The following is a 10,224-nucleotide window of genomic DNA, read 5'->3' on the forward strand; positions in this document are numbered from 1 at the left end:
CTGGATCCAGCCGTGCCCTAGAATTTGAGACCTCAGTAAATCTGGTTTAGAATCCACTGCATCCCTATGAGATAAGTAGCCCTGTTATCCCCATTTTACAGATAAGAAAATTAAGTGCAGAGAGGTTAATTAATTTGCCTAAGGCCATCCAGGTGGTAAATGGCAGATCCACAGTTTGAAGCCCAATGGCTTGGCTGGGAACTGTGATTCAAACTGTTTGGGGGTAATAACTGTGGCCACCCCATAAGCCTTGTTAGGAAGATTGGCATGCCTGCAAAACACCAAGCACAGGGCCTGATGCATAGCCATCCATCACTCAGTAAACATGTACTCATGTCATCTCCATCACCCTCAGGTTACAAAAAACCTGGTGATTCACCTTGACCTAAGCACCTTCTTAGAGGTAGGTGCAGGGTTCTTTAAGCCTTAGAAACCAAAACTGTATTCTGCAGGACGGCCTCATGGAAGCCGGGCAGCCCAGATTCAAGGAGTTTCCGGAGGTCAGTGAAATCCTGCTGCTGTTTACTCCTTCCAGCAAAACCTCTTCCCTGGGTTTTATCTCCTGGGAGATAATTCCTGACTACAAAGAAAAAAAAATGCTTGGCAAGACCTCCCTTCAATTCCCCAGGGCATCCTCTTCTCCCCTGGCTGCTGGCACACTGGCCCCAGAGAGAGCCTGAGTCCTTGAGGCTGAGCCCTCTGCTGGGCTGGCCCACCCTATCTCTTAATTTTCATTCTCCTTTAACTGGGTTTCTTTCTTTCTTTTCTAATCTACTTGGCTTTTAATTGCACATATCAGCAACCATTGAATAATGATTTTATCTATATTCTAAATTTAGGGCAGTTAAATGCAAAGCAAAATGCAGACACTTTCTTGCGTCTTAATTGAATGAAGGTCACAGCTATAACAACATTTAATTGAGCTATTTTTCATTATCATATTTTAATGACTTTGCACTGACAGTTCGCCTGCTTCTGAGGAAAGAGCATGATGGAGTCGTTTATTTCCCTATTTAGTTATTGTTTGACAACATCAGCTTCGATTAAGACCCTGCTTTATAGAACATTAATCATATTTGAATGAGCAAGGGGTATAAATGTAAACACATCTCCCTTCCCACCACCGAAGCCCACGTCCCCACACGGAGGCTCACTAAACAAACGCTTCACAGCCATTGTCTGTCTGCATAATAGCCAACAACAGCCTGAACAACAATTCCCGGCTTTAATTGTCACCACCCCTATCTTACCCTTGCACCTTTCAGGGAGAAGTTATGATCTTCCACTTCTGAATGCTCAATAATTGTGTCATTTATCTCAATTTGCAGTTCAGTCTTTAGGCAGCTATTGGCAAGCTGGCATTAAAAAAAGAAAGGATAGACGGTATCCTGGCCAAAGGAGATTTTCATTTCCAAATAATAATCAGTTTAATTTGCCCGCATATGACCAATGATTCATGTTCAGATTTAATAATCAGGATCACATAATCTGATTATAGGGGAAATAATTTGTTTACAACCCCCAATTTACTGCTCAGAATTCCATTATCTCTCTTCAGCCATTGGTTTTTAAGAGATACTAACATGACCCAGGGGAACTGAAAGCAAACTATTATATTTCCTACAATTAGATCTTTGCATAGTCTTAACCCCAAGCCCCTACATAAAAAAGAACAGAAACAGCATGGAGGAAACCCCATAAATAAAATGAATATATAATTGTGCTCAAATAGCTCGCCCAGAGAGGCGGCACTATGAATCCCTTCCTCTCACACTTGGGCACATCTGCTGGGTTCGGCGGGCAGGTTTGTGTGCCTAAACGTAATCACCGTGTAGCTTCTAAACAGAAATCCTATTTAGAGACGGTCACCGCGGGCCATACTCATCTCTGAAGCAGCCCTATCACTACTGCTGTTTAAAGATTTTTAAATTGCACATCTTCTTCGGATCCACTTTGTTGAAAGAGTCCGAGGGCAGGGGAAAAGTTGGACATGATGCAATTTCTGGAAAGCAGATCCTACTCTGCTTCCCATCTGAAAACGCGGTTCTCTGCAATTGACCGGCCTTACCCCAGAGCGGTCAGAGCTGCTTTGAGAATAGCATCTCAGCTCTTTTCTTTCTTTCTTTCTTTTTTTTTTTTCCCAAAGCAAGGAAATGGATGTGCATTGATGTAATTTAGTACCTTAGAGATGCGGACAAATTAGTGTAGAACATTATCACTAGTTAATTATGAATGACCGATTAATCAACCTAATCTAATATTCCACATTATGTTGATGTTATTAAAGTGCATCATGAAAATGACAGATAGTCTTCATTTGCTTTCTTTGGCCAAATGTGCACTCTGCAGTCATGATGTCAAAAAAAAGTTTGCCAGTTTTAATATTAGAGAGTTAAATAATTAAAAAGAAGGTTTACCTGCACTCTGGCTTCTGTGAGGTTTATTTTCATGGCGAGCTCTTCTCTGGTGAAGACATCTGGATAGTGTGTTTGGGCAAAAACGGCCTCGAGAGCTTCCAGCTGGTAAAAGGAAAAAATATGCACTGGTGAGAGGCTGTGGCTAGGTGAGGGGAAGCAGATGCATATTTCAAATCTCCTGTGAATGGTGTGAGGAAGCAGTTTCACAGATCAAATCGAGGAAGGACAGGGAGAAAAGAGCTCTTTGGAAAGATCCCACAGAACGAGAATTTCAACCGCGGATGACTTAGGAGCTACGGCTTACTAGCAATCTCAGTGCTCTGGCAAGAAGTAGAAATAAGAGAGGTGTGAATATTTATATGCATTTACATATAAGTATTGTCATAGGAATCAAAAAAATCTAACGGTCACCTTATGAACAGTTAGAGTAATTGGTATCGCTTTCACCATAGGAAGCCGGGGAACAGAAACAACTTGCAGAAGCCTCAGGGTGTCATCCCACAAAACGCCATAGGGATATTTGGTCACCTTCGCAGCCACTCCAGTTCACTCCAAGAGTAGGACAGAGGCTGATCGAGGGGAAAAAGCCCAGCTCTGGGAAACACAGTATCAAGGTCCCAGTTGTAGCCCTTCCACTTGTGGGCAACTATACCTTATCCAAGTCAGCCAACTTCCAGGGATCCGGTTTTTCATCTCTGTACTGAGAATGAGAATGTCTGACCTGCCTTCCTCAGAGGATCACTGTGAGGTTCAAATGATATTGCTGACATGGAAGTGTTCCCCAAACTATCCACCTAAGGCAAGTGGGAGAGAACGTTGTTGCCTCTTCACTCATCTGGGATTACAAGGTTAGCGTCATCTGCACTCCTCCTAAATTTTGATTCCTTGGCACATAAGTTGTTCAAGAAAACAGAAAGATTCAGTTAGCATAATCAATTGGTCTTATTTTAAAAGACAAAGAAGAGTTGCTCAACTTTGATTTGGGGGAGGTAGGAAGTAGCTGATGTTTGAAAGGAGAATCAACATTGGTACCTGCTGAAGAGTGAACGTCGTCCGGTTCCGGCGCTGTTTTCTACGCAGAAACCCGTCGTCAAAATCCCCCGAAGAGTGGTTGCCAAAGGGTGCAGTGCCTACCAAGAGCAAACTGATCAACCTGGGCAGGAAGGTGCCCCAGGCCTCAGACCACCTCCAGACACAGTTCAGAGGGCACCCACCTGACCCACCAGACAGGAAGCCCTGTTGTCCCAAAGGATATTTTTCTGTTCCTCCTATTAAATCCCCCTCTTTTCCACTCTGTCCCCAAAACCTCTGACTTTAAATTCAGTTACCCTCTTACATAGGGCAAGTGGTGACCTTAATCCCCAAGATGGCCAAGTTCAATTCTTGTGAAATTCTAGACTCTGAACCAAGAAGGGTCACTGGCTTGAGGCAGAGCCTTCACCTGCTCCCCAGCTCCCGGCTCCACCCCTGTTCAATGTGCCTTTATCTCACCCCTACTCCAGATCCTTTAATAGAAGCCTGTGTGTCTCCCTTTGGCTCATATGGTAGTTTACTTTCCCTTGTTTCTATTAACAAGAATTAAAATCTGGGGGTTGGGAGAGGCTGGGGGAGGAAAGAAAACACCAAGAGCTTTTCACGGCACTTCTCTCCTAGAAGTGCAGAACGCGAGGAGGTAAGAAGTTTATAAATGAATATTAATTACCGTTGGTCACAGCTCATCAGCACCATAGTGGATCTGTTATATAGATGTCAATTAACAAGAGATCTGCACCAATAGTGACTGTCCTGAATGCCAAGCAGACTTGAACAAGGCCACTCTTAAAGGGCACCCCACCCTCTGGCCAGGCCTTATAAAGCACCTACTTCTTCTACTTCCCCACAAAAGAAAGACGTTGTCCTCCCCAGCAGGCTTCAAAGCTCGCTATAAACCCAGAACAGAGTTTGGCCCCAAACGTGCATTCAGATCATTTTCCAAATGTGCTCTATTTACTTGATAGCCCACAATGGCTTCTTAGGCAAACAAATGAGCAAGTTGCCATTAACCAGTGAATACTTTACCTGCCATGGGCTCTGTTCTCAGAATCACGGCATTAGGAGTTCTGGAGCTACACTGTCCCAGACAAGGACCCTCAGAAGGACCTCAGTCTCAAAGATTGAAAGTCCTTTGGGCTTCTTAAAATTCTGTCTACTAGAGGAAGTTCCTTTTAGTTATTCTTTCACCCTCCAGGGCCACATCCTTTGCCAAACACCCTGACTCTCTGCTAAAGCATTCTCCTTCCATCTTCCTGTCCAAATTGCATTGTTCCTCAAAACCTTAGTTACAGATATTTCTGTCCAGCTCATTGGAAACTTAAAAGAAACGGCCTCAAAGCAGTCTTATTTTCATTACTTTGCAAGAAAACAAATTGTCTTTTTTTGAAACAATGCCCTTGACTGGTGAGGATGGAATACAATCTCTGAGGATCTCCAATCACAATTTCCCTCAGTCTTCTAATTTATACCTCATGGTCCCAAAGTGACTCACAATGTGTACATGCAAAGTCTTTAAGTGAAACACTGCATGTCGAACTGAATCCTAAAAAAGGCTGACAGTTCACCAAATTAATAAAAGATTGACAACCTAATAGAAAAGAAGAAAAAATGAGAATGCTCTTTTACTTAAAAATAAGTAGAATAGTTGATAATATTATGAAAATGTTAAACCTTGAAGATAATTCAACCAAACACAACAGAAAAATGGAATATTATCTTCAACATTTTGACAAAAAATGAGGTGCATAAAGTACAGATATGAGTGTCATAAGATGTGCAGGCTCATTCACCGTTTGTAGGAGTACAAACTGGGTGCAGCCTTATTAGAAGGTAATTTGACAACATCCATCAAAAATTTAAATACACATACAGGTATTTAATCTATAAATATATTTGTAACGTGTGTTAAAATAGAAAAAAAAAAGTGCTCTGGAAACACTGTAGTCGAAAAAAATTGAAAACAACCAAAATGCCCATCAGCAGATGATTTCTCCACAACACACAATGGAATACTACACAGAAGTTTAAAAGAAATCAGTAGATCTATACGAATCGGCATGAACAAATCTCCAAGATACATTGCAAAATAAAAAAAGCAAAGTACAGAATGATGTAGCAATATAATTTCAGTGCAAATAAGGCAAAACACATATTTTAAAAATACATAAATGAGAATTAAATCATGTTTTTCTTGAAGGAATCACAAAAAAAATAGCAGATACTTTTAGGAAAAGAGGTGGAAAAGGAGGATTTTGCTTTTCAATGTATGAGTTTCTGTTGTATTCAAACTTCTCAGGCGTGCCAGTAGTACTTTTTAATGTAACGTCAGCAAAATTATCTGAGAAGTAAGATTATGAGCCATTCTTTCTTTTCTTCCTTATGCCTATCTAGATTAACAAAAAATTAAAATAAAAAAGATGATAGGCTATAATTATGTCATATTCCAAGGGTCTGTTCTCAACTTTTCCATTTGCAGGAGATCTCTTTCACCCAGCAACACTAAACTGAATTACTCCTTTCTGCAAAACTGGCATAGAAACACACCTACAAAGGGATGAAAGGCTCTTAAAGACCCATCTCCTTTTCTTCTGGTTATATCACAGAGTCAGCACTGAGGTGGGATGTGCCCAGAGTGTGGGGAGCACAGTAAGCCAGCTGAGCTGGGCTGAGAGCTGGGGTCAAGGCAGGCCAGGCCAGGACTCTACCTAAGTCACTCCTGCAGCCCACCCTGCAGACAGACATTCACGACATCCCCTACCCGCCAAATGCTCAAACTTCTGCCTTCCCCCACTTTGACCAGAAGGGTGGGACACTGGCTGACAATTAGTCCAAACCCCTGGTTCGGAGGCACAGAGAAGGCACTCTCAACATACAGAAAGTCTCCCTCAACCCCTAGGGTACACTGTCAGGGGATGCACGTCTCCCACCCTTCCATAAAACCTACCCTGCATGGGACCTTGGGGATAAAATGAGGTGAAATGCAGGCAGATGTGTGGCCTTCCCTTCCTAGGAATGCTGACAGAGCTAGCAGGGCTTAAACACTGGTCCTCATTAGCCTCCTTTAGAAAATCCTATTGGACTCTTAAGAGCTTTTATGAGAAAAACAAAAACAAAAACAAACTTTCTGAGGCTCAGCCACTGCTCAGGGCAGCCTGCATCAAGACTGACAAGCATCACCTGAAGTCTCAGGTCTCCCAGCGCCTCACAACATTTACCCTGCCCCTTGTCTCCCACAACTACTTTGCTCCCCAAATTCTCCGACCACAATAATAAATCAAAGGAGTAGGTTGCCAAATGCCAGTCCCACGGTTACAAAAGTCCCAGTACCCCAGTGCTGAGACTGCTGCTCTGCAGAAGGCCCCATTAAAGCCCACAGTGTGGCATTGGCTCACCTGATGGCTACTAACTGGCCCCCTGATGTGAAGACCCCATCCTTGGATCCCCCGGGTCCTAAGCAGGGGCATGCCGAGGTCCCAACTGTCCCCTTCTCACCAACCCATGCCTCCCCAACAACTGGGTGCAGAAGCCAGACTGGGGAACCTGAGGGGAAATTTCTTCTCAGGCCTGGAGACACTCAAAGATGGAAATTCTGGCCTGGGGGAGTGGGGAGTGGTCGACATTTAGGGTTAGTGAGTCACAGAGAAGGAGCCATGCTAGGTCAGTCCGGGCAGGTGGTGGTCAGGGCCACCTGGTTCCAGGGACAGCCAGGAGGCCGGGAAGGGAATTGAGCTGCCCAGAATCCAGGGCGGAAGAGGCCCCTGCAGCGCTCTCACCAGCGGCCCCAATGAGAGCAGCCCAGCGACCGGCCCTTCTAGGCTCGCGCAGCTCGTGATGGGGGCCAGGACGCGGCGGTCCCACTCGCCTTTGCTTTCTGGGATGTTTGCAAAAGCACCGTGAAAGATTGATGCGGCCCCCTGGGTTGCGGAGCCCCAATTACAGGCGTGACACCAGCATCTGTGCTGGGAGGATTCGGCCGGTCCCCGCGGCATGCATAGCCCGGGGCGCCCTGGCCCAGGCGGGGAGGGAGCTGGGAGGCAGGTGGCGACGGGGCGGGGAGCTGGAGAGGGGCTGGAGTGGAGTGTAGAGAGGTGGCCAGGGGCGCCCCTACTCACTGGCAGGCGGCTGCGCCCCCCGTAGGGCGGGGACCCAGCCACCCACCAGCCCTGCTGCCGCTCCGGCCCTTTCTGGCCGGCTCTGGCTTCATGGAGACCCCGGGGCGCGAAGCTTACTTACCCTCTAGCTGTGGCGGGCAGTGGAAATAAAACATCGCCGGCTGTCAGATCGGCTGGACGGCGGAGACCTGGGAGGGTGGCAGCAGAACGGACCCGTGCGCGTTGCTCCTGCCTGGCTGCAAAGCAAACAGCGATAGAGCTTCAAGTCTCCCTCTGCCAGCGCTCCCGCCCGGCCCTAGGGCGCACCCGGCGCTCCCCTCCTGGAAAGTCCCTCCCAACGCCCTCAGCTCACTGGAGGGGACAGGAGGGAAGGCGGCAGCCCCGTCGCAAGCAGCAACCCCACGGGGCAGTCCTTCGGGTGTGTCCACCTCCCGGACAGCCGTGCCCTCACCCTGGCCCCAGCACCAAACCCGCTCAGCGTAGTTTCTTGCTCTCCGGGGTCCCAGCCAGAAGCCCTGCACCCGGGCCACCGCAGCCAGGTCCGGTTAGCTCGCAAGGCCATCTGCGCGCTGCAGCTCAGGCCCAGGAAGGCAGCCGAGCCCCAAGGCCCGGCGCTCGGGGCCCGGCGAGTGGGTCAGGAGCCGAGCATACCTCGGCGGGCGACGGTTGAGGAGGCCGGAGCGTGACCGCCTCCGGTCCGCAAGCCCTGCTCGGCTGGCGGCGGGCGGGGCTCGGCGCGGCTGGCGCCCGCAGGACCAAAGAAGTGACTCGGGAAGTGGCCAGATGTCTTGCTGTCTGTCTGCAGCGCGCGCCGCCGCTCAGCACTCGCCTTTATAATCTCACGCATAATTGGCCTTAATCTGATTATTTCCAGCGCTGTCTACAGCGAGTAACTTGGATAGGTCTATTGGGCCTTACAAATGGCCCACGTGGTGTTAAAAAAAAAAAATCCGTCATTTCTCAGCAAACATCAGGAATGATTTTTCCTTTTTTAAAAGAGAACGATACAACCACCACCACCATCACCCCAAAAAAATACATTTTCCGAAAATACACTAGGTCCCACCCCCCACCTCATGTCCCCTCAGAGGCAAACCTTTCTCCAAGGCAGCCTGATTTGGGCTGCCCTTGTCAAAGGCCTGGCGACTCCCGGGCTGCAAATTGACAAAGCGCTGCTAATTGTCGCCGGCGGATGGGTTTTGGGGGGACTCTTTGCACGCGGCTTCCCTTTCCAAGCGATCGTACAAAAGGAAAGTTTGATTTTGTTCTCAGCAAGGGGTCCCTGAATTTATGTTCGCTTCTCGATGCAAATGATATGCGGTGGGACCCTTTGCAATTACTTTTAAAATGCATCCGAGGCAGACACTCAACGGAGAGAGACCGCCCTTCTCTCTGCCTGGATGAAAATTAAACTCTAAAGTACCGGGCTGAAATTTTCAAGTCAGGGGCGCGGGATTGGATCAAATCACATAAACTGCAAAAAAAGCAAGTCTAATGGCGCATAATTGGTTCTGTAATAGCATTACACCAGGATAATAGCCCGTTACGGCCCCCTGCACTATTAAGTGCGTCCCTGGCGGAAAGCCTTTATGATATTAAAGGGGGAATATAATGATATTTTGGTTATTAAATGCGTGTAATTAATTTATGCACCACTGAAAATAAAGTTGGTATTATGACCCACTCAAGATGCATCAGAAGATGCAAGTCAGACAACTGTTGATAAGTTCTGGTGTCTGTGCTCCGTCTAGACTGCTGATTTTATTTTGGGACGATGGCTTCTTGGACAGACTGCATAAATTGAATATTTTATAAACATTCTAATGCTGCGTTAGGGAGCCTTGGCGAGGTGGTGGGTCGGGTCCCTGCACGGCCCAGGATCCAGCCTTGATTTTAAAGACACAGCGCTTTGGAAACAAAAGGCCTAGCAGGCCCGCCGCTGGACACCAGCGCTGGGCGAGGAACATCGAGCTGCAGGACAGAGCGCTGGGTCCCGGCCGCCGTCGACGCCCTTCCGAAAACAGCCGGGAGGAAGACCAGTCCCGCTCTGGCCGAGGCAAGTCAGGATCTATTTCAGTGAAGCGGCCCTTCCTGGGCTCAGTCGCTCCAGAGCAGAGTCTGCTCTGCCTCGGGGAGAGAATCCCAGGAAACTCCCGCTAGTTTCAGAGCGGAGAGAGCTCGGGGCGCCAGCTCGGCCAGGGCCACGGACTCCGAGAGTCCAGGCAGACGGCCCGGGAGGAGCGGCTAGCAGGTCCCGAAGGAGGGTGCGGTGGCAGGCAGGGGCTGGCAGGGCAGCTAAGGACCTTTCCTACATCATGCCAAGAGGGCTGGGAGCCCCTGGAGCTGATCCTCCCCTAGCCCAGGTCAGGAGACTGGCTCGCGCGCGCTGTCTCTCTCCCTGTCTCCCCTCAGAGGGCCCCTGCTCTCTGGAGCTCTTGACAAGAGCCCGAGGCGCCTCTTGCCGCCTAGGTCTGCCGAAAGTCCCCTCGGGTTCCCTCCTGCCCTAGGCATCAGTTCCCTGCCTGTGGGCTTTGAGAGCCCGGTGGCCGTGAAGGGAGGTGCGGACAGCTTCTGGGCCGCCTCGGCCAAGATGCTCAGGCGCACCTGGGTATGTGTGCGGGAACCCTCAACGGCAGCAGCCCAGCGCGGGGTGCAGTGTTGGC

General features: G+C 48.3%; 1 protein-coding gene across 3 annotated transcripts in view; it reads right to left on the minus strand.

The window, feature by feature from the left end:
* The window catches only part of DRGX (dorsal root ganglia homeobox), a 31,952-nt gene extending 23,585 nt beyond the window's left edge, over positions 1-8,367 (minus strand). The window contains exons 1-5 of one of the 3 annotated variants that reach the window (XM_054522315.2): positions 8,213-8,349; positions 7,683-7,797; positions 3,450-3,547; positions 2,418-2,519; positions 1,251-1,355 (exon numbers count right to left, since the gene is read on the minus strand). In XM_054522315.2, the coding sequence (XP_054378290.1) occupies positions 1,251-1,355; positions 2,418-2,519; positions 3,450-3,547; positions 7,683-7,716 (339 nt within the window). In that variant the 5' untranslated portion in view covers positions 7,717-7,797; positions 8,213-8,349. Of the gene's footprint in view, positions 1-1,250; positions 1,356-2,417; positions 2,520-2,828; positions 3,012-3,138; positions 3,302-3,449; positions 3,548-7,682; positions 7,798-8,212 lie in introns of those variants that run through there. The other 2 variants (XM_054522316.2, XM_009245380.4) reach the window with 2 other exon arrangements.
* Positions 8,368-10,224: the final 1,857 nt, after the last annotated feature.

This window comes from Pongo abelii, chromosome 8 (assembly GCF_028885655.2).
Source record: "Pongo abelii isolate AG06213 chromosome 8, NHGRI_mPonAbe1-v2.0_pri, whole genome shotgun sequence".
Classification (NCBI taxonomy): Eukaryota; Metazoa; Chordata; class Mammalia; order Primates; family Hominidae; genus Pongo; species Pongo abelii.